We start from the raw sequence: 27,513 nt of genomic DNA on the forward strand, positions 1-27,513 counted from the left end.
CCCTATTTGAATGCCTTTTTATTTTATTCTCTTGTCTGACTGCATTGGCTAAGACTTCCAATACTATATTGAAAAGGAATGGAGAAAGTGGGTTGTCTTGTTGCAATTTTTCCATTTAGTATATTAGCTATGAGTTTTTCATATATGACTTTCATTATAATAAGAAATGTACCTTCTATGCTGATTTTGCTGTGGATCTTAATCATGAAGGGATGTTGTCTTTATCAAATGCTTTTTCGGGAACCAGCAGTTAGCGTAATGTCACTGGACTCCCACGTAGTCGACCGTGGTTCACGTCCCGGACCCAGTGGCTGAAAACTCACGCCGGGCGCATGTGCATGCGTGCCCAAGATCCCTAGAGGAGAACAGAGGAGAAGGGATTGTGGTGTGGCCATCCTCCTGGGGGTGATTTCTCACTTTCTGTCTTTCTGTCTCTGTCTGTCTGCGCCCTATAGCAAAAACCTCCCCCACCCCCCAAAAAAGTTTTTTTTCTGCATTGATTGGTATGATCACATTGTTTTTATCTTTATTTTTTTAATAGTATATATTACATTTGTTGTTTTGCATATGTTGAACCAATAATAAATCCCTAGTCATGGTGTATAACCTTAGAAGGATCATTGCATCTGTATTCATCAGGGCTATTGGTCTGTAGTTTTCTTTTCATGTGATGTCCTTGTCTGTTTTAGGGATCAGGGTGATGGAGATTTCTTAGGATGAATTTGGAAGGGTTCCTTCCTTTTGACCTGTAAAAATAGTTTGAGTGGAATGGGGGTCAGATGTTCTTCTACATGTATATATACATCCGATCACTATATATCACTTAGCTTGTAAAGTTAATTTTCCCAACACTTCTCATCAGTCTAGTTGTTCCATATATGCCTTGCCTCACTATTTTTCTCCTTAATTTATTTCCTCACACTCTCCCCTTTCTCTCACTCTCTTCCCACACTTTCTCCCATATCTATAACCATTTTCCATGTTTCTATATCCTCAAATCTTTCAGTTTCTGCCATAGAGTGCAGATAGTCGGTATATATTAAGTGGAGATATGTATGTCTCTCTTTCATAGCCTGGCTTGCTTCACTCAGCAGTAAATCTTCCATATTCATCCACTTTCTATTAAAAGCCAGAGTCTTATTTTTTATGGCTGAGTAGTATTCTACAGAGTATATGTGCCACACTTTTTCAGTCCATTTATCTATTCATGGACATTTGGGTTGGTTCCATATCTTAGCAATTATGAATAATGCCACAATAAACAGAGATGTGCAAGCTTTTTTCTGGCTGAGCATTCTTCTGTCCTTTGGGTATTCCTGGATATCCAGGAGTGCAACTGCTGGATCATATGGTAGTTTTATTTGTAGGTCTTTGAGGAACCTCCCTATTGTTCATCACAGTGGTTGGACCAATTTACATTCCCACCAGCAGTACAGGAGAGTTCTTTCACCACAGCCCTGCCAGCACTTATAATTTTTTTAAATCTTTATCATTCTGACTGGGGTTAGGAGGTATCTCACTGTGGTTATGATCTGCATCTCCCTTATGATGAGGAATATTGAGTATTTTTTCTTATGCTTTTTAGCTGTTTGTATGTTTTCCTTAGAGAGTTGTTTATTCAGCCCATTTTCCCATCTTTTAATTGGGTTGATCATTCTTTCAGGTAAGCCTCTTGAGTTCCCTGTGTTTTCTGTCCCTTACCTGAGGTGTAGTTTACAAAAATATTCTCACATTCTGAGGGCTGTTGATTCACACTAATGACTGTGTCTTTTGCTGTGCAGAGCTTTCTTAATCTGATAAAATCCCACTTGTCTGTTTGGGGATTATTTCTGTGCTTTGAGGGTCTTATTTAAGAAGTAATCGCCTAACCCAATGTCTCCCAGAGTTTCCCCAGTGTTTTCCCCTAGTAGTTTTATAGTTTGAGGTCTTAGGTTTATATTTTTGATCCACTTTGAATTGATTTTTGTTAATCATGAGAGATGGGGGTCCACATTTATCTTTCTGTAGATGAATACCCAGCTTTTCCAGCACCCTTTGCTAAAGAGGTTTTTCTTTTCCCACTGGATTAACTGGTAACCCTTCGTCAAAAATCAGTTGTTTGTATGCTTTGGGGTTAATTTCTGGGGTGTCTATTCTGTCCCATTGGTCCACATATCTGTGTTTTTGTAGTTAGCTGTTCTTTAAAAATTTGTAGAATTCAGAGGTGAAGCCATCGGGACCTGGGCTTTTCTTTGTTGGGAGACTATTACTGATTCAATCTCGTTGCTTATTATTAGTCTGTTCAGGCTTTCTTTGTCTTCCTGATTAAATCTTGGTAGATTATATGTGTCCGGAAATTTGTCCACCTCATCCATGTTTTCTCATTTGTGGGCATATAGTCACTCTTAATATTCTCTCGTGATCTTTTGTGTTTCTTTTATGTCTATTGTAATATTGTCTGTTACATTTCTCATTTCATTTATCTCTCTCCTTTATCTGTTTTTTCTTAATTAGCCTTCCTAATGATGTGTCAATTTTGTTTATCTTTTCATAGAAACAGTTTTGGTGTCATTTATTTTCTATATAGTTCATTTATTCTCTATTTCTCTTATTTCTGCTTGAATCTTTTTTTTTTCATTATTTTAAATTTTATTTATTAATTTACTTATTTTGACCAGAGAGACACAGAGAGAGAAAGAGAGAAAGTGAGAAAGCAAGCCACCAGGTCCAGGACTTGAACCATGGTTAGCCATGTGGGAATGTCCAGCGCCTTAACCACCACACCACCTGCTGGTCCCCTCTGCTTGAATCTTTTAAATTTATTTTCTCCTGTTTTTGTTTGTTTCTTGTTTGCTTTTATGAGGTTTTATGTTGCTTTTCCAGTTGCCTGAGGGGTGTCGTTAGGTTGTCTATTTGCCACTTTTCTGGTTTTTTTTTTTTTTTTCTTCTAGGCACTAATTGCTATGAATTTCTCTCTTCTGACTGCTTTTGCTGTATCCCATAAGTTATTAAGATTTGTGTGCTTGTAATCATTGGTTTCAATGAATCTTTGATTTCAGTCTTAATTTCTTCAGTGGTCATGAAGTCATTTAGGAATAAGTTGTTTAGTTTCCATGTGTTTATGTATTTTTGAGTTTTTTTCCTGCAGTTAATTTCAAGTTTAATACCATGGTGGTCAGAAAAAATGCTGGATATAGTTTCTATACCTTTCAATTGGTAGTCTTTTTTTGTGCCCTGTCTTGTGATCAAGCTTTGAAAATGTTCCATATGGGGGTGAGGAAAATATACATTTTGTGGTTGTGGGATGGAAAGTTCTTACATGTCTGTCAAATCTATTCACTTTATGGTATCATTTAGATCTCATATCTGTTTGCTTATTTTTTGTCTGTATTATCTGTCCAGACGCAATAGTGAAATGTCGAGATCTAAAACAATTATTGTGCTGCAGTCTATCTCTCCCTTTAGATCAAGCTGTCTTTGTTGTTGTTGTTTGTTTGTTTTTTCCTGTATCTGGGTGCTCCAGTTTTGGGTGCATAGATATTTGTAAGTGTTATATCTTCTTGGCGAATTAGCCATTTTAGTACTATAATGTCCTTTTTTGGTCTCTTCTTACAGATTTTGTCTTAAAGTCTATTTTGTCTGATATCAGTACTGCAACTCTGGCTTTTTTTTTAATTTCCATTTCCATTGACTATCTTTTGCCAGCCCCTCACATTCAGTCCATGTATGTCTTTATTTGTGAGGTGCATTTCTTGTAGCCAGCATATTAGAGGGCTTCTTTTTTTCTTTTTTAAATCTTTTCAGCAAGTCTGTGTCTTTTAATTGGAGAATTTATCACATTAACATTCAGCATTATTATTAATGTTTGTGAACATATTCCTGTCATTTTGTTATCCATTTTCTTGGTTGTATTTTGGTTCTCTTATTTCTTTTTTTAATAATTATTTGTTTAACTTTATTTGTCATTATTATTATAATTTTTAATTTGACCAAAGACGGAGAGAGAGAGGGAAAGTGAGAAAGCAAGTCACCAGGTCCAGGACTTGAATGGCAGTCAGCAATGTGGGAGTCTAGCACCTTAACCACCATGCCACCTGCCAGCCTCAGTTCTCTTATTTCTATTTGTCTCTGTTTGGTTTTCCTGAGCTGGCCAAGCTTTCATAAATTCTTTCAGTTTTGTTTATCTGAGAAGGTTTGTGTTTCTTCTTCCCATTTGAAGGATAATCTTGCCAGGTATAGTATTCTTGGTTAGAATTGTTTTTTTTTTTAGAGTTTTGAATATGTCTTCCCATTCTCTCCTTACTTGCATCATTTCAGTTTACAGATCTGATATTAGCCTGATAGGATAGCCATTGTATATAACTTGTTATTTCTCTCTTGCCATTTTTAGAATCTTGTCTTTCTCTTTGATTTTTACCAATCTGACTATGCTGTGATGTGGAGATCTGCTTATGTTGATTTTATATGGTGTCCCTTGAGCTTCCTGAATTTGTATGTCTTTGTGTTTCTCTAGATTTGGAACATTGTCAGATAGTATTTTATGAAAGGAATTTTCTATGCCTTTATCAGCTTTGTCATCTTTGGAAATTTCCATTATTCAGATATTTGAGTATTTAATAGTGTCTAGTATTTTGCATATATTACCCATATTTTTCTTGGTTATTTTCATTCTTTTTCATGGTTTGGATTAAGTCAGAGGCCTTGCCTTCCAGGTCAAAGATTCTTTCTTCTTCATGGTCCAACCTACCATTGACGGTTTCAAGGGAGATTTTTATTTCTTGCATTGTATTTCTTCACCTTGAGAAATTTTGTTTGGTTCTTCTTTTCTTTTTTGGAGATGTTTTTGCAACAGGGGCATGCATTTGCCAGAAAGACAGAAAGAGACAGAGAGAGAGAAAGAAAGAAAAAAATCACCACCCAGGGGGGATGACCACTCTGCAATCCCTTCTCTTCCATTCTCCTGTTGGGATCTTGGGCATGCACAGACACACATTTTGATTCTTTTGAGTGTCTCTCTTTATGGAATTCCTCCTTCATGTCATGGAATGATTTTCTAATCTCCCAGAATTGTCCATTTTCTCTTGGATCTCCTTGAGTTAGATTATAATGAATATTCTGAATTCTATTTCCAGTATTTCTTGTATTTTTTCCAAACTTGATAAAGAGTTGTCATATTCTTTTGAGGGGAATATGATTTTCTCCTATTTCTTGAGGCTCTGCTTTGCTTTCTTGGTATCTGGTGATGCCTTTCCCTATAGATCTGGGGTAGGCTTCTAGGGTTGTATGATTGTGTTCTTCTCTGTCATATACTTTAGCTCCATACCACTTTTCTTTTTGTTTCCAAAATTTTCTGACATGGCTGAGTGTTGACTTGAGGAGGCTGACCTTACAGTAGTAGATAATATCATGCATTGCACTTGACACACAAGCCTGACAAGTCTGATCCCTTCTGGCTATAAGATCCACAGATGGCCTATCTGGCAGTGAAAGACCCAACCTAATATCCCTGGTGCCTTTCTGTCACTGGGAGATGTGCAGGTCCTTGCAGAAGTATGTGGGAGAGATTCCATAACCCTGCTCCTTCCACCCTTGCTCTGGGACCCACAGAGGGCCTGGCTGGCAGTGGAAGACCCAGTCAAATTCCATATTTTTTTTTATATTTACCCCAAAGTATCTGTGTGAATCATGGCAAAGGTAAGTCTTTTAAAACAAGTTAAATTAATATAAAGTTTTGCTTTAACCATGTATTTTTTCATAGTAAGAAGGGTGTTTTAAGACTGATAAAGGATGCTTCTTTTGAAAAAAGAAAAGGAAAAAAAATAAATGAGACATACACTTTTTTTTTTTGAGAGATTTTCGCTATAGGGCGTGTGCGCTCGCCAGACAGACAAAGAGAGACATAGAGACAGAAAGCGAGAAATCACCCCCCAGGGGGGATGGTCACGTCACAATCCCTTCTCTTCCATTCTCCTCTCAGGATCTTGGGCACACACGCACATGCGCCTGGCGTGAGTTTTAAGCCACCGGGTTTGGGACGCGAACCGCGGTCGACTACATGGGAGTCCAGCGACATAGCCATTATGCTAACTGCTGGTTCCCAATGAGACATGCTCTTCAAATCCAAAGTGATTTCAAGAGTAAAGCAAATGTCTCCTCAAAGTTTCAAAATTAAATTTGAGCCAATAGAGATGAGAAAATTGATTTATTATAAATCAGAGAGGAGTGGCCATATTTTTTTAAAACTGACTTTAGATATGTCCATAGTTCATTAGCATTTCATGTAAAAGTGGGAAGAAATAAAGCAGAAGGCAATGGAACTGGTTAACTCTGTTAGCTATTCTGGCAAAAGTCTTGGTAGGAGAATCAGTGGGATTTGTGGCCTTGGTAGGCATAACACTGGGGCAGGGCTGGGTGAAGAAACTGAGGAGCTCTGGGAATTTAGTCATCTGAATTGGCTTGTTTCTTTTCCCTCCTACATTGTTTGACTAAGCTCTAAAACAACAGAACTTATCTCAGTGCCTAGAGTAATACCTGGCATGGGGTGCAGACTTGTATTTTCCCAATTACCATTCAGCCTAACACCAAGTTCATAATTACAGAGGCTGAAAGGAGTTTACACCTTTCCCAGGTGGCTCTCTGGAGCATGTTTTTCCTAACTAAGGTTTTACAGAGCCTCAGGACTTAAGTGTGCACTTCCATTTCTTCCTATGGCCCCTCTGTGGCTCCTCTTTCCATGTAAGGTACTGGGACAAGTGTTTAGCATTGAAAATTGGCTGAGAGAAGTATGCCTGCCTTGCTTCCTGCCCAGTCCAGCGTATCTCTGTGCCAGGAGGTGGCTTTGCTAGAGATTGCTGTCCTTCCCCTGGCCAGCCAGGCTGACGGATCCTCATGTTATTTGAGGATGTGGTCCTTTATGTCCAGTTTCCACCAGTGCCCATGTAGCTATCTCCTGGCTGGGGTGTTACCACTCTCAGAGAATGTTCAGCAAGCCAAGAATGGTTCTAAGCCCATGGCAGAAACTCTACACTCTCTTCCTTTTTGCTCCCGGAGACCCAGCTCACTGCTGTGCACTCCGTTACTCTCTCCCACCAAACAACGCCTATGCTTTTGGTTCCTACGTATCCTTTCTTTGGGAAGCCCTGAATTATTTAGATACTGGACCACAAAGAAACAAATTTAAGTTAGAAAATTGCTACTCATCTTTTCATTAAGAATGAATTTCATGTATCCTAGAGCAGAAAATGTACTTTTTATCTATACATTCTTATTCTGGTAGTTTAACTCCTCAATAATTCCTGTTTGACTCCTGTTTAACACACATGGTAGAGTTTTGAATAAGGATTTTTCCAGAGTCTGAGAGCAGTTTGAAAATAAATTAATTGATTTAAAAACTTGGAGATACTGCTTGTGGGAAGTAAAATTATACCAAATTTTGCCCTTTCTACCAAATGAAAGGCAGCAACAGCAGCCACCGTCACAAAACATTTAAAAAGGAATTGAAGTGACAATGGGCATGGAGTTTCAAGGTCATCCACTGCAGGAGGATTCAGTTCTAGCACATGGTAGAGTTTTGAATAAGGGTTTTTCCAGAGTCTGAGAGCAGTTTGAAAATAAATTAATTGATTTAAAAACTTGGAGATACTGTTTGTGGGAAGTAAAATTATACCAAATTTTGCCCTTTCTACCAAATGAAAGGCAGCAGCCACCATCACAAAACATTTAAAAAGGAATAGAAGTGACAATGGGCATGGAGTTCCAGGTCATCCACTGCAGGAGGATTCAGTTCTAGGGTTGAAAGGGCATCTCAAGTGTCCTGGTAGTATTCTCATAGACTACTCTCTGTCTTACTGAGAGATCAAAGGAACATGAAGAGATAGGAAGTGCCTATGGGAATAATCTAGTTGGCTGCTCCAAGGGGTGGCGTTGAAGGTGGCTGAGTGGTCAGAGGGAACAACCTACAAGATTGGGGAGGGTAGTCTGGGTCAAAAGGGCAGCAAAGGCTGGAATTAACATGTTATATTTGAAAAAGTGAACACATAGCTGTGGTTACAGAACTGAACTGGAAGAAAGGGTCAAACACAGATATGAACATGGTTTTGAGACTTATGCTTTTATCCATGATTAATCCTCCCACCTCCCTGTCAAGACAGGACAGTAGTGTTGAGAGAAATACAACAAAGTAAGTCCAACAACTGCCCCAGCAGCATTTGCAAGAAAAATATGTAAGAGAGAATAGAGACAGCAAAAAAGGGCAGAGAGATAAAAAAACACTGATATCAGCAGAGAGTTCTTCTCTAATCTTTTGCTGATTGGTAATCTATACATGCATCAAAGAAAATAGAACAGGAAAAACATCAGGGAAAAAAAAGTAAGGCAAACAATATCAGGAGTTCCCATGTATCTGGAAATAGTTCATTTTACAATGGGCCAAAATGGAAAGATCTGATCATATATGGGCATTGAGTAGAGTCTTACTAAGACTCTACCTCAGTAATGGAGCCAGGCTTGCCTCTAACAAGACTGAAAACTTCAAAATAAGCAAAATGACTTCAGGACCTTAACTGTACCAAGAACAAAGCTCAATACCACAAATCCCACAGATAAGTGTATAAAATTCACAACAACTATGATTTAATTTTTAAAAAATGCCAGTCATGCAAATAAGCAAGAAAATATAATCTACAACTGGGAGGAAAATCAACTGATAGGCACCGCAGGTTTCAGAGATGATTTTGCAGACTATGATGTTAAAGTAAATATGTAGATATACTCCATATGTAATAGAAAGTAGAAGAAAATATGAAAATTATTAGATGAGTAGAGGATGTAAACAAAGATCAAAGCCAAACTTCTAGAGATGAAAAATGTAATACCTAATAGGAAAACCACACAGAATGGAATTAACTATAGGTTAGACATTGTGGAAGAAAAGATCAGTACACTTGAAGATAGAGCAATAGGATATACCCAAAATAGAACACAGAAGGAAAAAAGACCAAGGTAAGATTCAACCTGATATAAGCATCAATGAAAAATCTAACACCCTACAATTAACATCACATATAATGATGCAAGATTAAATGTTTTCCCTAAGATCTGAAACAAAGCTAGGATGTCATCTCTCATCACTGCCATTCACTGGAAGCATCTATCCAGTACAATAAAGCATAAAATATTTTTTTAAAGCACATGGTTTTAAACTGTGTTTATTTGCAAATAAAAATTTCAGCTATGTAGAAAATCTCAAAGATTCAACACCCATAAATAGTTATTTAAACTGATAATTAAGTTTATTCAGATCACAAGATACAAGGTCAATAGACAAAAATCAGTTGTGTCTCTGTGTTAGCAATGAACAATGAGGAATAGTAAAGAATAGATAATTTACAATGTAAAATAAAATAGTAATTAAATTAATATTTTAATTAAAATACTTGGATAAATTTATCAAAATATGTATAATACTGAAAATTACAAAATACTGTTGAGAGAAATTAAAGAGGACCTACAGAAAGAGAAAAAGATACAGTCACTTCTTACCTATGGGTTCCATATCTGTGTATTGAACAAACCACGGAGAGAAAAATACCTGAAGAAATATATATAGCAACACAATGATAAAAATAATACAAATTTTAAAACTATACAGTATAAATTATTTACATAGCATTTGCATTGTTACATTATTACAAATAATCTAGAGATGATTTAAAGTATACCCGTAGAATGTGTTGGTTATGTGCAAATTCTGTACCATTGCATATATAAGACTTGAGCACCCTCACATTTCAGTGTCCATGGGGAGTTCTATGACTAATCTCCCGTGGGTACTAAGGGACAACTATACCATGCTCGTAGAGTAGAAGACTTAATATTGTTAAAAGGTCAATTCTTCTCAAAGTTATCAATGATCCCAATATAACTGCAATTAAAATCCAGCAAGCTCTTTTTAAAAATAGAAAATGGATCTGCTGATTCTAAAATGTATATGATTATTAAGAGTCTAGAATAGCAAAAGCAAGGTTGAAAAGAAAAAAGAAACTTAGAGGTCTTGACCCGCTCTGATGTGAAATGTACTGTAGGGCCAGCCTATAGAGTAATGGTTAAGGCAGCTGCATCTCGGACAGCCAACTTCAAGGCTTGACTTCTGAACCTGGTGACTTGAAAAATATACCTGGTGTGCATGCACACATTCCTAAAATTCTAAAAGGACAGGAAAAGTGGAGAGAAGGGATTGCAGCATGATCATTCCCAATGGGGGATGTTTTCTCACTTTCCTTCTCTTTCTCTCTGACTCTCTCTGGCTAGTGCATGCACCTTCTGGCAAAACTAAAAACAAAAGAAAACAAACAAACAAAAACCTTACTGTAGCCTCTAGTAATTAATATAGTGTAATATGGCAAGGCTAGAAATAAGCCAGACAGATATGTGTGAACATACATCTATATGTTTTAAACCAAGATGCCAAGGGAATTGGATGTGAGGAGGGTAATCTTTTCAATAAATGTTGCTGGAATGAGTGATATTTGTACGAGAAGTGGAACTGGGAAATGGCTGTTGAGCTTGTTTAGCAAGGGCAGAGGGTGGAGGTGGTCCATGCTCTCTGGCCTCCAGCTCCTCTCTCTGAGAGAGACACCACGAATGAACAGGGCAACATGGCCATGTCTCTCTGGGAATGTGCACTATCTTAAAATCTTTACTTGTTCCAGTAAATGTGTACTTTCCAAACCACACTTTACTTCAAATAAATGCCATTCTGCTTAGAAAACATGATCATTACCCAAACTCCATCTCCTATCCCCACTCATTGAAAAGAGCAAAAACAAAATCAGTGAGGAGTCTACTGCTTCAAAGACTGAAATGTTTATTTAGAGTCCAGTATATCTAGAAGGAACAACAGAGCTCAACCAGTCCAATCTCCTCATTTTCCTCTGGAAACTAAGGCCAGAGAGCAATGACCTGCTCTAAGAAACACTGTGAGCGAACAACAATGAGCGAACAACAAACTGCAGTCAGAGGCCTGCCTGCTCATGCCAACCCCAGTGCTCACTGGCAGAGTAACAGGAGATGTTCTGTGCTTCCGTTTTCTCATCTGAAAAGGGATACGAGGCCAAGTAATTGTATCTCACTGGGTTATGGTGATGGAGCGGGTCACTGTGTGTCAAGTGCCAAGAATGCACCTGGCATACTTAGTGCTATGCACTACGACTACAGAGAGCGCGCCTTCTATCGTCACGGCTACCACCTCCCCAGGGTGCTCAGAGTTTCTGGCTCAGGCCATTCAGAACCCCAGTCTGAGGCCCTCCATACCAGGCACCCAACTCTGTGGTTGCTCTGACATCCGTCAATGCCAGTCTCTCTGAAGGCCAGGGATGGCCCATGTTGCCCGTTTCTTGGTTGACCAGCACGTGAAGCACAAAGAAAACGTTCACCTCATACTGCACATGTTAACGGAGGCATGTGCCAGGGAGCTTTGGCCTCAACCTGCAGGTGTCAGGGAAAGCCCTGCAGGGAAGGTGGTATTTCAGCTGCTTTAAAGGAAGTTGGAGTTGGCCAGTCAGCCAAGAGCTAGTCAGAGATTTTCTGGACTGAGCAGACATCACCTGCCCAGGTTCAGAGGAGTCAGAGATAAGGAGCTCTTTCAGGGAGTTAAAACCACTCAGGGAGGGACTAGCAGGTGGTGTGGTGGTTAAGAAGCTGGACTCCCACATGGCAGCTTGCTTTCTCACCTTCCCTCTCTCTCTCTCTCTCTCTCTCTCTCTGCCTTTCTCTGGTGAGTGCACATGCCCGATAAAACTTTTAAATAATAAAAATTAAATAAGTCATTCTTAGGAAAGAACCTACTCAGGGAGGGATGGGGCCTAAGGAAGGAGCTGGGGCTGCAATGCTGGCCATGTACAATATTTCAAATGCTAACCTAGACCTGTGGGCTTTGTTCTGATAGTTTTTCTCCATGACTGGGTGTGGTCTCTCCATCCCAGTCCCCTGAAGACAGCCTACACCAATGTTGGCTGAGAGTCTTCATCCAGTCTTTTTCTCTCTTGCCTCTGCTTGTTAAAAAAAACCTGCTGAGCTGGTATCCAGCCTACAAGGAGGGAGGCTGGTGATAAGAAGCTGTGGCCGAAAACGGTCCCAGGTTGAAATCTAGGTGCTTTCTTTGGCTTTAGCTTCCTCCTGACATGAAAGGTATTTAAAAGTGAAGAGAAAAGGTGAGGCTCTGAAAAAGACCCTTCTTCATGAAAAATTTTCATACCCATGGTGCCCCTGCTCGTTGGAGTCCAACCAGGCACTCACTGGGATGGGACTTGCTGACCTGCAGCTTTATGAGAAAAGGGCACATCTGAAGCAAGACAGCTGGTGGCAGAGTTTCTGTGAGAAACATTTAAACGGGTCCAGGGCCCCATGCAGTCTCTCGCCTGCTGCTTTCAAGCTGTTACTGTCTTCAGACCTTTTTTTCCTATCTGGGAATGTCCACAGATTGAATGAATCACAATGTCAATGAGTTAAGGGATTGAGATGGTTCATCACTTCAAAAATCCGCCACACACCTATGTGCCCTGAGCATCAAGGGCGCTCAGAGGCAGAAGGAATGTGAGACGGTGCCCAGGGGGAAGGGGCGCCATGCCTGCTCACCCAGTGCTCTGTGGGAGAACACCATCAGTCAGGGTGGAAGCTGAGCACATGCATGGTAGGCTGCCAGCAGCCCCTACCAGACCTAAGTGGTGGCGATGGGTGTCCAGGCTTTGTCCCTGTGGCACTAACATCCCCAGTGCACTGGTGTGGCCAAAGGTGCAGGTTTGTAGGAGTCGAAGGTACACAGGTATGTGGGTGGCAGCACCATTGTGCTGGGTGAGCTGTCTGGTTTAGCCGGGGAAATTAGGGCAGGTGCTCTTTTTCAGCATTGGTAAATGTAATGAGGATTGGTAGATGTCTAGGAAACACATGTGAGGAAAAGGTGGGCAGATTTCTCAGTCTGGGGTACTCAGAGGCAAAGAGCTCCAGAGAGGACACCAGATAACTGAATAGAGGCCCCAAAGGGAAGGATGCATGTAAGAAGGAGGGGAAGGACGTAATGAACTGAATCATGTAGGCACCTGAGAATGGTTGCCCACTTCTTCAGCTCCTAGATTTGCTCATGACTGCAGTATGACTTCCGAACACATGCTAAACCCAGACACCACAGTCCTGGGCTTAGAGCAGTAGATCTGGCCTCAGTACATTCTTGGATCATGATAGGCCATGTAAGTTGTCTCAGAGCCACAGCAAGGGTAAAAAGGCAAACATTTATTGGCTCCCAAACACGTACCAGGCCCATGCTAGGATAACACCTCTATCACCCTCACTGCAACTCTGAATAAGGGGTGTTAGTTGATGTCCTCTCAGTTTCTCTAACAGAAAACTGTGACATGAGAATCTGGAAACGTCCACAGGTTGAGTGAACACAATTTGGTCAAGGCTCCATTGCTAGTAAGAAGAACCAGAATTTGAACTTGGTTCTAACCTCAAAGTCCACCCCTTTTCTGTGACCTTGGGTCCAGTGACTCCAGTTGACTGTGGCTGTGAAGGACACTGACAGACATTCAAGGTCACAGGTTTCATTGCTAACCAGGACTAGCTTCTCGAGGTTGAATCAAGCCTGAGTAGGCAGGTAGTATAGTGGTTAAGGTGCTCAACTCCCACATGGCCAATCATGTCTCAAGTCTCAGATCAGTGGCTTGAAAATGACGTTGGGCATGTATGCATGCATGCCCAAAATCCCAAGAGGAGAAGGGAAGAGAAGGGATTGTGGTGTGGCCACCTCTCCTGGGGGGTGGCTTCTCACTTTCCCTCTCTCTGAATCTCTCTGTCCCTCTCTCCTTTCCATCAAGCACACATGCTCTATGACAAAAACCTGAAAAGAAAAAAGAAAAGAAAAATCCAGTCTCACATCCTCTGTATCCCCCAAATTGAGGTCATTAACAGGAAAGTGCAATTTATTTGACACGTCCATGTGCTTTTGGCGGTCTTAGGGTAATTCACCTTTCTCTGCCTTCTTTTCTTGCTTTCTATTTGGAAAATGTTGATCTTAATGGCAGTTGGCCCACAAAGAGGAATGCAGCAAGAGGTGGCAAAGCAAATGATGTGGATGGGTCTGAACAACGAGCCCCAGAAACTGGGATGATTCAGCTAGGAAACAAGACTGGCAAAAGCAATAACAATGGGCTTCAACTCCAGGGAGAGTTATTTGGAAAAGAGTGGAGGTTAGCTAATTTCCTAGGGAAGAAAGGAAAATCTCTCTAAATGTGTAGTCAGGGAAATTGGGTCTCTCTTAGCAAAATGCAGCTCAGCAGTGACCTGTTTGACCATGGGGATAGTACAGAAGTTGAAGCACAGAGCTGATTATCACACTGCCTGGGTTTTGTCTCTGCTCTGCCATTTATAAAAAGCATGATAGGCCGGATGGTGGCCCAGTGGTAAAACACAACTCAGCATGGCTAACCTACATGGAAAGGTTCTGAGTTCTCACCAGAGACCTCCCTGAGTATGCCAGGCATGCATATGCCCATGACCCAGAGCTGGCAAAGCTGGGGATGGGTCACAGTGTCAGGACTCTGTTGTGGGTGTTGTCTCTTATTCATGGAAGAGATTAGTTAAAAAAAGGTAATATCTCTTATTCATGGAAGAGATTAGTTAAAAAACATGTATATATATATATATGTATTTTTTTTTTTCTGGAAAGAAGCATAGCCTTGAATGAGTGACTACTACCTGATGTCTCATTTTCCTCAGATGTCAGGGAACAATGGCAGGGTGTTGTGAGGGTGCAATTGTTATTCTGTATGAAGGACTTAGCAAACGTGCATGTGCATGGCAGTTCCCTGCGACTGTAGGCTAGTCTTTAAAAATGGCACAAATCTCTTTCTCTCTCCTATCTCTCTCTCTCTCTCTCAAATAAGGAAAGGATAAACTTGACTCAGTGAATAATTTTGTTGTAGGAGTTTTGGTTTCTCCACCTTTCCAGCTAAGTTTCTTTGTCTGTAAAATGAAAATAATAGATTTAGACATTACTTTTCCGTAAGATTGCTTGAAAATCAAGAAAGGCAGAGGCTGTCCAAAGGGGAATATACAAACCTCTCAGAAAGCTGGAAAATGTCGTAGAAATAGAGGGGAGACTGGCGTTTCTTGGAAGTTGGCCCTGAGCTGCTCACTATGAGGGTGAGTTTTTCTCCCTCCATGACTTTGTGTGGGCTGATCTCTGTACCTTAGGTAGGTCATCTCATTGTTACTTCTAACAGAGGAAAGTGGGAGAGAATCATAAAAGCCCATGTTCTTGGAAGTCTATTATTGTTATTGAAAGAGAATCAGACCATGAATACACATCAAAAATAGTGATTTTAGAATAACACATTTGCTGCAATGCATTGAGCCCTCTTGGTAGTCAGATTTTACCCAGTAAAGTCGGATTTGAGATCTTGACAGACTGACTCAAACCCAGTCATTAAGGTGGTGCAAACACAGCCACCCACATGCTCCCCACCCCAGGCCTCTATAAAGCTGTGGCCAGCAGAGTCCTTCCCTAGAAGGTGTGTAGGGAGGATGGCAAGGTCAAGGAGCTCCATGACATTTGTTGAACCATGCAGCTTCCCTTGTAAGACCCAGCCACTAAAGATGTAGGGAGCATTCAAATATTTAACAATGCCACCCTTCCCAAGGTGACCATGAGTTTCTACACTGTTTCTCTCTATAGAATAACTGACACGTGCACCTGCTCCTGTCTTATGGAGTCTTCACAATGTTCTTGTAACAGCATGACTACTGACTTGAGTGATCTCTGAAGAGCTCTGTATAGAACATTCAGTGGAGGAATAGGACTGGTTCAGTTTAATATAATCTCCATATAAATTCTTTATTCAGCTAGAAGCTGCCTCAGGGGACGGTGATGTGACATTGCTTTGCTCTGAGAAGCACAGAATCTGAAGACTACTGTCAAGGAAAGAGCCCCATATGAACATCTTTCAATCAGATGAACAACTCAGTTTCTTGTGTGACCTTGCATGAGTTCATGGTCTTATACATCTCGATTTTCTCTTCAATAGACTGGAAATTATAGTAATATTTCATAGGGGAATATTATTAGGTTCAATGTAATATCAGTCTTTTAATATAATACCATATAGGGAAATTTTAGCATTACAAAAGAAGCCCTCAGAAGGCCAGCCCTGTCTAGCCAGAAGTAGCACAGTGGTTAAGTGCTGTGTTGGGGAGCTGGGTCCTACATGGCTGACCATGATTCGAATCCCAACTTCGATGGCTTGAAAAAGCAGGAGTTGCATTTGTGCACATTTCCAAGATGCTGATAGGTTGGAGAAATGGAGAACAAAGGATTGCAGCATGACCAGGCCCTACTGAGGAGGCGCTTTCTCTCTCTCATTCTCTCTTCCCCTTCCCCAACCCTGTCCCAGTATATTTTTTAAAAGCACTTTAGGAGCAGAGGTATGTCCTTTGGTCCGAGGATCTCTATCTCCAGCTGCAGGAACACTTATCTGTGTTACCACTCATCTAACACAACACACATTCTGTCAACAAGTATTTTTGGAATACTCATCATGTGCAATGCACTAGGAAGATATATGAAGAAACAAGGCTGGCTCTTGAGGAGCTCAGTCTAGTAAGGGAGCATGAACAATGCTATGCAGGGGCAAGTACTTTCATGGAATTTCATACCAGGTAGAGATGTCACCCATAGAGGGATTACCAAAATTTAAATGATAAGTGGATTGATATTCTATTGAAAGGGGGAAAACATTCCCAGTAGAGAAAATTGCCTGCACTCAGACATAGGATCTCAAAATCAGTATACTAGATTCAGGGGGACTCACAGATTGGCATGATCAGAAGTGCTGAGGGCTGCTGTCTAGCTAGAAGTAAAACTGGGATCATGGGCAGAGATCATATAAGATCATTCCAGCCTAAAAGACTTGGATTTTTTCCTGATGGCAGCAGGAAGCCATTCAAAGAATTTAGACAGAGAAGTAGTTTGTGACACCAAATTCACCTTCTAGAAGAATCACTCTAAGGCTGTAAGGGGAAATGGAAAAGAAAGCAAAAGGATTTAGCATAGTTAAGATACTATTGTGGGACCAGCAGATGGTGTAATGGTTATGTCACTGCACTCCCGCATAGTTGACCATGGTTCAAGTTCCAGACCCAATAACTTAAAACTCATGCCAGGCACATGTACGTGTGTGTCCACGATCCCAAGAGAAGAATGGAGGGGAAATCACCCTGCGGGATGATTTCTTGCTTTCTCTCTGTATCACCCTGTGGGATGATTTCTTGCTTTCTCCCTGTCTCTCTCTCTCTCTCTCTGATGAGCACACACATCCTATAGCAAAAATCTCTCTCATGAAAAAAGAAAGAAGTTAGAGATGCTATTGCAAGACAGGATAAGAACCTTCTATAAAGCCAATGCTTCTGAGGCAGAAGGAATGAGATGGATCTGAGAAAGATTTGAGAAATATAACCAACAGGCCACATCAGGGCGGACAGCAAATTGGATGGAAGTGGGAAGGTTGTGAGTTAAAGGCAGGAATAGAGGTGACACTGAGATTTCTGAAACAGACTACCGGACAGAGAACGATCAAGGAATAAGCATGCATAGGCTGGGTGGGAAGAAGCTTGGTATTGAGATTATGGGACAGAGGAGTTATCAGGGAAGATGCCCACTAGGCACCTGCAGCTGGGAGCCCAGCAAGAGGTATTACAAAGAAGAAACATCTTATGATACTCATTAAGGCTTGGTAAAGAAAACTTCGTTCAGGACTGCTGTGTGGGCGCCACTGCAGTGTGATATTGAAGGACGAGGAAGAGAGAAAGGGCTCACTTCTGAATACAGTGTGGGCAAGCGGGAATTGGTAGCCGAGTAGCAGCGTGAGGTAGTGGATGGAGAACTACTAAGAGGACACACCAGGGGGCTGCTGGCTAAAATGACTGAACAGGATCCTTAGTGTAGACAGGACAGTGTGATCAGACACAACCAGGGGGTGGTGGAGGATGGGCAACCTGATCGGTTATCAAGAGCAGAGGTCTTGGTAAGTTGACCTAGCAAAGTTCTTTATGTTTTAGTCCATTCTCTGCTGCTTAATAACTGAATACTCCAAACTGAATGATTTATAAGAATAGAGGTGGGCCCAAGCAATGGCACAGCAGTAAAACACAGTGCTCTAGAGGCAATTTCACATGGCAAGAGTTCCAGTTGAAGTCTGGAGACCTCCCTGAGTACCACATGATCTGGGGCTAGCTAAAGGCTGGGTTGGATGGTGGCAGCAGAACTTTGTTGAGGGTGCTGACTCTTCCTCATAGAAGAAGTAAACAAACTTAAAGAAAATGAAAAAAAGAAGAAGAAAGGCTTATTTAGCTCACAGTTTTAGGTCCAAGGTCAGGGGCTGCCTCTGGTGAGGATCTTCTTGCTGGTGGATAAGATGGTGGAAGGTATCACATGGTGAGAGAGAGCACGTTCCTGTCTGTCTGGGTACATGTCTGGCTCCTTCCCACTCCTTATAAACTCACCAGAATTCAATCGTGGGGACCCCATCCCGATGATTTTATCTAATCTTAATCATGTTACAAGGCTCTGTCTCTTAATTCCTTAGTTGGATTAAGTTTTCATCCTCTTAATCCCATCACAAGCACTTTTTAAAAAATTTTTGGAGAGGTTTTTGCTATAGGGTGCGTGTACTCGCCAGAAAGACAGAGAGAGACAGAAAGCAAGAAGTCACCCCCCCGGGGGAATGGCCATGCCACAGTCCCTTCTCCTCCATTCTCATCTTGGGCACACACGCACACGTGCCCAGTGTGAGTTTAAGCCACTGGGTCTGGGACTCGAACCGTGGTCAACTACATGGGAGTCCAGCGACAAAGCCATTACACCAACCGCTGGTCCCCATAAGCACATTTTTACCACATGGATTTTTGAAAGACACAGTTAAACCATAGCACTTGCTAAAACAGGAATTTATAAGGAAATACAAAGATAAACTTCACCAAATATTGAAAAGGCTGACTGAAATTTAGCCAAGCAAAGAAATTTTGTCAAGGATTTGGGTTAGACATGGAGATTTGGGATAATGGGCCCCATGACTCTCTCCCAGAAAGAGACTGTGAGTTGGCAGTTTGTGAGCAGGAAATTGCTTGGAGGACGTGCTCAGGTCTGTACCTGCAGAGGAGTGGAGTAGCACTCAGCCGAAGAGAGGAGTGAGCAACTCTCGGTCACAGCAGAGGTCTCCACAGAGCCCACAGGAAGTGCTGGAGCTGACACAGCCTATCGGAGTTCCACCATTTTGAGATGGGAGGATAGACCTTTAGGGCCCCACAGCAGTCAGTCATTGGATGCAGTTTGCTTCTGGGGAGAGTGGGACGCCATGGTGGAGCAAACATCCTTCGATGGCAATTCCAGGGGAATGCTTGGAGATTTGTCCTTCAACCCGTTCAATCAGGTTGATACTTATTATTTTGGACTGGCTCTTCTGCTGTCTGGCTGTGAGCCATAACCAACAATGCTCCCTGCAGCGATGGGACAAGCCCCTCAGTTGCAGATCAGGCACCACCATCCTGCAGGTGATGTAGTTATGTCATGGTCTACTCAGTGAGAAATAACAGAACATCCAGACGTAGCCAAATTTATTGGAGTTTATTGATTAAGCCACAGCATACAGGGGACTCATGTCTCTCAAAACCCCGCAGCCCCCAGTGAAAGGAGAACGGGGTTTATATAGGTCAAAAATGCCTAGTCATGTCTGGGATGACATGAGGATTCACAAGGACAAAGAGTAGTGGGCTTGAACGTGTAGGAAAAAGCATTTTACACTGTAAAAGCAAGGAAAAGCACATCACAGAGGCAGAACAAGCAGGTAAGCAGGTTAGTCATCCCTAATGTGTTCCATCTCTACTCAGATGCAATGGAATCTCAATAGGCTCTATGGCTCTGGGCAAGGTCCTGCACTGGACTTTATCTTAAGGCAGCCAGGAGGAGTGGGCTTTTAAGGACAATAGGAATGTCAATCACTCTATTTACTCTTAGGCAAAGAAAGAGAATGAAAGTTTCTAGAAATTTAACAGTTTATAATGGAGTAGCCCCTCCAAGATGGAGTCACTCCAGCTTCATTCCCCACTTCTCTTGGAAGCGCTTCTCCAAGATGAGATCCTGCCTGCTTCAGATAGAGGGGAGGTCCTAGGACAGTGGCTTTTAATTAGCTGCACATTAAAGTCTGAAGAACTTGGACAACGCCCCCTCTCCCAGAACCAAAGCCACACCCAGACTAATTAATCCCAAATCTCCAAGCATGGGAAAAGAGCATCTGAAGTTTGTAAAACGCTATGGATAATTTCCAATGTGCAGCCAGCGTGAAAAACCACTGTCCTGGAGGAAGTATGTAAGAGAAATAGGGAAGAGGGCTTGGCTCAAAACCCTGGGGAAGTATTGAGAGAAGCTGGAAGAGAACCAGGGAAGAGTGTGTCTGGAGGGCAAGAGGTAGGGGAATTTCAGGAAGTGGTCACCTGCAATAAAGAACCTACAATCTACCTTGCCTGGAGGGGAGGGATGACCCAGCTACTCTCAATGTATCCAGAATTTGTTTTAGTCAGGTTATGTTAAGGTGACAAATTAGGAGAAAACTGCATTTGAAAAAAGAGTTTACTATCCACGGTACCCCAAAGAAGCGGGCACGCCCTACACTCAGGGCCACACAGAGATGCCACCGAGCTAGTCAGGAAGCAGAAGCAGCAAGAGGAAGCCATGGCTCTGAGTTTCTGTTGTGACTTAACACAGAAGGAAAAGGTGAGAAAGGGCAGGCAAGATGGAGCAAGCTTGGAAATGGAGCAAGTCTAGTTTGAGTAGTTTGGCAGGCTCTGGACTCTAGGGTTGGTTCCTACTTGTTTGGAACCTGGATCTGGTGATTTCAGGCAGGGAAATATTGGCTTGGTGTGCAAGAATTAGAGAGAGAGAGGAGGTGGTTGGAGCTTGGGTTTTGGATGGGTTAGTTAGGGTATGAAAGATATACCCCCAGACAAGTTGTTTACTATCCTCAGGGTCAGCTAGCTCTGGGAAGGGGGGTCTCTCAGGGATCAGTAAGACCCTCAAATATCAAAGCATAATAAAATACAGAACATATAACACATCATTATACAATGACCCCAGGCACCCACTACAGGGGGTCGGAGAGGACTGGATTTCAGTCCCCATTCATCCCTGACAGGGAGCTGAGTGCTGGGAGCAACTTTCACCAATACAATATATATTGGCCCTGGGTCCCTCAGGTCTGCAGAGGGGAGAAACAGCTGTAAACCCCTAGGCTAGGGGAACTACAGGGAAGAGTGGCTAGGCCTGGAAAGAGACTACAGGACTCCTAGAAAGTGCTGCCAAGGAATGAAGATCACTTTCAACACCATCTGCCTTCTCCAGTGACCCGACCATGCTCTTCCTCACTCATCACCAGCTTCACCCTGGAGGGCAGACGCTGGCTAGAAAGCCAGGGAAAGGAGAGTGGGGGTAGAAGAGTGAGGGAAACACGTAGAGAAATCAGCCCTCTTCCCCTCTTCCCAACTCCTTCCACTGCAGCTCCCCAACCAGGCATGGTTAGAGCTTTCTTATTCAATCCATTCAATCGGGTTGATTTTGGTGCTTTCAGACTGGCTATTCTGATGATGAAATAAAAACTGTAACCTTAGGGTTGAATCCTGCTCAGTCCATGAGACTGAACAGAAAAGGCCTACACCCCTGAAATGGGGCAGTGGAAGAGTACCTCTGCCCCCCAGATTAAATTTTAAAGAAACCAAGGAGACAAAAGATAAATGTATTTTGATGACATCAAGAACTGTGCTTCTTTAAGATGAGGTTGCATTTGTAACGCACCTAGCATGGGGCTCAACCCACAGACGCACTGGATTAACGTCAGCCAGTATTATGACCAGACCCTAAATAGGAAGAAATAGAAACAAAACCATCTCATTTAATCCACCACACAGCTTTGTAAGGCAGAACTCATTCTTTTCCTCTTCACATCATTAGCACAGAGCCTCAGCACCTCTGCAGTCCCTGTCTCTCCGTGGCATGAGTACCTGGGCCAGTTGGGGGGTCGTAGTACACGTGACATCCTTTCATAAGAACTTGACTTGGGTAGATCAATGAACCCAGAGGTACTTGGCTTCTTCTTTTTTTTGCTGTCTCATCACTGTCTAGGAGGATATTAGTTATAGAAAAGACCAAAGTCATCTACAGCTTAGAGGAAATATGACCTAGACATCAATTTTAAAAACAGAAACTTTGCAGATTAGACAACAATAGTTATTGTAAGACTCCTTCCCTGACGGGGATTTTTGTTTCTCCTGTGTAGAATAGCATGTGTAAAGGCTCTCGCCCGACTCCACAGAGACGTACCCTCTGGTTCTTTCCTGAACACACCAGGCCCAAACACAACTGGCTCCAGAAGTACTGTGGCAGTTCTGTAGTACTTCGTTTCATACATAGTTTTTTAAAACGTGCCTTCTTTTTGAACAGTTCCTAATAAAAAAACAACAGAGGCTGCCCTCTGTAAACAGCAAGGAGGCTCTGTGAAAGTGATTAACATGTGAGAAAGCCCCTTCCTATACACAATCATTCCTCCAATAGGTATTTCTCGATCAGCTCCCACGTGCCAGGATGGTGCCTCCCTCAGGCAGAGTGCGTCTACACTGTAATGCCAAATGTGGGGTCCTCAGCCCACCCTGGGACCGAGTGCCGAGGAGCATCCTGGGACCACAGAGGACTGGCCTGAGGTGGGTGGAAGGTTACACCCAGCTCACCTCGCCTCACCCTGGGTCTGGTGGCCTCCGGACTCCTTCCTGGCCACCCAAGCACAACCCGCCAGGCCTCCAGAATCAGGATTCCGATTCTAGAATGTGAGACTTGGTGTTTGGCTGTGCCTGTGACCAAATGATGGCTTCTATGAGCCATTTAACCTTCGTGTACTGCTGTTTGCAGCCCAACTCTGAGAGAAAACGAAACGAACCCCCCACCACATACATACACAAAGGCACAGCGGAAATCCTACCGACATTGTTACTTTTTCTCCTATAGTCCTTTTGTTTCAACTGGGCTGTAGTTCCCATGCCATAAAGTCATCCTTTTAATATGTGTAAGTCAGCGGTTTTCGTGTGTTCACAAAGTCATACAACCCTCACTCTTGTCTCATCCCAGAAGATTTCTATCACCCCAAGGTGAAATCGCATTCTCATTAGCAGGAACTCCATATTCGCTGCTCCCTCCAGCCCCTGGCAACCACTATCCTCTCATGGAGCTCTCCCCAAAACTGAAAAGCTAGCGTTCTGAGTCCTTGCCGGTTCCTCAGAGGATGGTGGAAAAACTGTGCTGACTAGTGGAACCAGAAGAGTCTTGCGAATAAAACGTATTATTAGGAACAAAGGGGGAAGTGGAATTCAAAGCAGAGCTCAAGACTGGGCTGACCGCCAGCCAGGTGCCCCTGGGGGGCCCCTTCCCCACTCTGTGCCTCAGGGGTCCCACCTGCCATACCCTCATGAGATCCTAGAACTTGCATAGAGTCTCCATCTTCAAGGAATTTTGTAGGGAGTGACTCTAGAGAGAACAACAGAGTGAAATTCTGCCTCCCAGGAAACAGCTGCAACCACGATGGAAAAGCTGTTGGCTGGGACCAGCAGTTAGAGTAATGGCTATGTCGCTGGACTCCCACGTAGTGGACCACAGTTTGCGTCCCGGATCCGGTGGCTTAAACTCACGCCAGGCACGAGTGCATGCGTGCCCAAGATCCCAAGAGAAGAATGGAGGAGAAGGGTTTATGGTGTGGTCATCCCCCCCTAATGTGTTCCATCTCTACTCTCGCTTTCTATCTCTCTCTCTCTCTCTGTCTTTCTGGCGAGCACATGTGCCCTATAGCAAAAACCTCTCCAAAAAAAAAAGAAAAAAAGAAAAGCTGTTAGCTGAGGCTGAGGCCAGAGATGGCACTGGAGGATTCCACAGACAGTCTCATGGGACCCAGACCTGAAGCCCAGGGAGCTCCCACCCACCACGTGATGAAGTCTTCTCAGGTCTCAATGTGTCTTAGTTTCTCCTTGGCCGTTTCCTTTTACTATGTTAGGAAATAAAACTTGCTGGGCACTTGGCTTTCCTTCTTTCTCCCCTCATGATCGACATTGTCTGCTTTTAGCAGCACAAGGAGAGAGTGTTTACAAGCCCAGGTAAGGAAAACAGACCGAGAGAGCTCTGCCTTGATCCTCAGCACAATAGCAGGGGCTCCACAGGCACGCTGTAGATGTCACAGCTCAGAGTGAGTCGAAGTGCCTCTTGAATAGAGTGTGCTGTAGGGACCTTTTTGCCTTTCACAGCCAATTGGGATGAAAAGTCCTCCCTGCCTGAGGGGCAGCCTGTGCCCTCTGGCCCACCACCCTCCCTTCCATGGGAGCTGGGAGAGCTCCATCCAGCCTCCCTTCTCATGTCTTCACTGACAAGAGACCGTTGGAGCATCATGGGCCTTGAGAGGTCTGGGCGGTGGCTCCAGTAGGAAGATGGAGCTTTGCCTAACTTCACACTCACGGCCACCTGTGAGGGGCTCTGGTAGTGAAGTCGTGCAGATTTGAGGAGCCCCTAGGGGCTCACCGTGAGGCGTCGCCTTGCTTTCACAGCTACCTCAGAGATCACTGTCTCCTGGGGACACTGAGGATGCACTGACTCAAATGTGGAAAATGTCATGCACACAGGCTCCTGCCTAACCTGCCTCAGTGCTCGCTCAGCACTTTGGGGGATGGCGCTGGGCAGGGGGCTTCTGCAGAGAGTTGAAGCTGCCTGGACCCATGGCCTGGTCTCCAGTGTATTATTAGGAACAAAGGGGGAAGTGGAATTCAAAGCAGAGCTCAAGACTGGGCTGACCGCCAGCCGGGTGTCCCTGACGGGCCCCTTCCCCACTCTTGGCGTCAGGGGGCCGACCCTCATGAGATCCTAGAACTTGCATAGAGTCTCCATCTTCAAGGAATTTTGTAGGGAGTGACTCTAGAGAGAACAACAGAGTGAAAGTCTGCCTCCCAGGAAACAGCTGCAACCACGATGGAAAAGCTGTTGGCTGGGACCAGCAGTTAGAGGAATGGCTATGTCGGTGGACTCCCACGTAGTGGACCACAGTTTGCGTCCCGGATCCGGTGGCTTAAACTCACGCCAGGCACGAGTGCATGCGTGCCCAAGATCCCAAGAGAAGAATGGAGGAGAAGGGTTTATGGTGTGGTCATCCCCCCCTAATGTGTTCCATCTCTACTCTCGCTTTCTATCTCTCTCTCTCTCTCTGTCTTTCTGGCGAGCACATGTGCCCTATAGCAAAAACCTCTCCAAAAAAAAAAGAAAAAAAGAAAAGCTGTTAGCTGAGGCTGAGGCCAGAGATGGCACTGGAGGATTCCACAGACAGTCTCATGGGACCCAGACCTGAAGCCCAGGGAGCTCCCACCCACCACGTGATGAAGTCTTCTCAGGTCTCAATGTGTCTTAGTTTCTCCTTGGCCGTTTCCTTTTACTATGTTAGGAAATAAAACTTGCTGGGCACTTGGCTTTCCTTCTTTCTCCCCTCATGATCGACATTGTCTGCTTTTAGCAGCACAAGGAGAGAGTGTTTACAAGCCCAGGTAAGGAAAACAGACCGAGAGAGCTCTGCCTTGATCCTCAGCACAATAGCAGGGGCTCCACAGGCACGCTGTAGATGTCACAGCTCAGAGTGAGTCGAAGTGCCTCTTGAATAGAGTGTGCTGTAGGGACCTGTTTGCCTTTCACAGCCAATTGGGATGAAAAGTCCTCCCTGCCTGAGGGGCAGCCTGTGCCCTCTGGCCCACCACCCTCCCTTCCATGGGAGCTGGGAGAGCTCCATCCAGCCTCCCTTCTCATGTCTTCACTGACAAGAGACCGTTGGAGCATCATGGGCCTTGAGAGGTCTGGGCGGTGGCTCCAGTAGGAAGATGGAGCTTTGCCTAACTTCACACTCACGGCCACCTGTGAGGGGCTCTGGTAGTGAAGTCGTGCAGATTTGAGGAGCCCCTAGGGGCTCACCGTGAGGCGTCGCCTTGCTTTCACAGCTACCTCAGAGATCACTGTCTCCTGGGGACACTGAGGATGCACTGACTCAAATGTGGAAAATGTCATGCACACAGGCTCCTGCCTAACCTGCCTCAGTGCTCGCTCAGCACTTTGGGGGATGGCGCTGGGCAGGGGGCTTCTGCAGAGAGTTGAAGCTGCCTGGACCCATGGCCTGGTCTCCAGTGTAATGACTCACCTTCAGCTGCGTCTTCTCCCCACAGGAGAGTACCTGGCCATACCTGTTCGGAGTGATCGTTGTCCCGGCCTTCACCCAGCTGGTGAGCCTGCCCTTTCTACCTGAGAGCCCACGCTACCTGCTCTTTGAGAAGCACAATGAAGCAGGAGCGACAAAAGGTAGGGACTCTTCTTTTTTGGTCACAGGGCCAGTGCTGCAAGGCATGCTGGGACCTGGCCGATGGTCTTGGGAGAGATGTCATTTTTATTCCTCTCTTTCAGAACCTTTCCAAAGCCCTGATGTGGGGAGTGGGGGCAGAGGGGACATAGGTTGCACAGGGAGCCACCCAGGGAGTCTGGAAAAGCCAGGACAGATGGAATAAGACCAGGTCCCCTCATTTCCATGAAGCATCTCTTCATTGTCACCCTCAGGTTGTTTCCAACCACAAAGAGGATGCAAACTCAAATTCTCAGTGACCTAGATGTATGGCAGCCCCATACATACAAAGGTGCCTTTCCCACCTTCTCTTTTTATTGACTTCACTGGCTCAACATTTACACCCAAGGAAGGAAAAGATACAAGCACAGACAGTACCAGTATCACGGCAGGCCCTGAACTGCATGCTTCTGCAGTGACCACTGGGACTCCCCCGCAGCCCTGCAAGGGGACAGACGTGTACCCACCTCATGGGGAAGAAGCGTGGCTCACGACAGGGCGCGGGAGTCATCCAAGGTGGCCTTCCTTACCTTTGCTAAGTGTGGAGTGCTGGATCCAATTCGCAGTATGGCTTTCAGAACCAGAAGCACTTCTACAGAGCTCCAAAAAGGCAAAATCATTTTGCTAGAGACAGACAAGGTAGAATGAACAATCTCATTCCTGTTCTGTTAGCTGTATAAAATGAGATACAGTCAACAACAGTGTGGTTAAACTTGTGCACTTAGAGTCACCAGCGCTGCTTTCACATCCCAGTTCTGCCATCCAGCTTTGAGCAATTCTTCTAAACTAGTCCAAGCTCTGAAATCCTTGTCTGCTGACAACAATAACAGTGGGCCAGCAGATGGCGCAGCAGTTATGCCGCTGGACTCCCACATGGCCAACTACTATTTGAGTCCGGATGCAGTAGCTTGAAACTCACACTGGGTGCATGTGCGTGCGTGCCCAAGATCCCAGGAGAGGAATGAGGGAGAATGGATGGAGGGGTAGCCATCCCCCCACAGGGCTAACTTCTCACATCTCTTCTCATTGTCTCTCTCTCTCT

The 27,513-nt window shown here is 43.8% G+C and overlaps 1 protein-coding gene across 1 annotated transcript in view; it reads left to right on the forward strand.

Moving 5' to 3' along the window:
* Positions 1 to 27,513, forward strand: part of SLC2A9 (solute carrier family 2 member 9) — a 273,661-nt gene that overhangs the window by 106,238 nt on the left and 139,910 nt on the right. The window contains exon 6 of the mRNA XM_014581981.2: positions 26,302 to 26,434. Coding sequence (XP_014437467.1) covers positions 26,302 to 26,434 — 133 coding nt within the window. The remainder of the gene's footprint in view (positions 1 to 26,301; positions 26,435 to 27,513) is intronic.

Source organism: Tupaia chinensis, unplaced genomic scaffold, assembly GCF_000334495.1.
Source record: "Tupaia chinensis unplaced genomic scaffold, TupChi_1.0 Scaffold141490_1, whole genome shotgun sequence".
Lineage (NCBI taxonomy): Eukaryota > Metazoa > Chordata > Mammalia > Scandentia > Tupaiidae > Tupaia > Tupaia belangeri.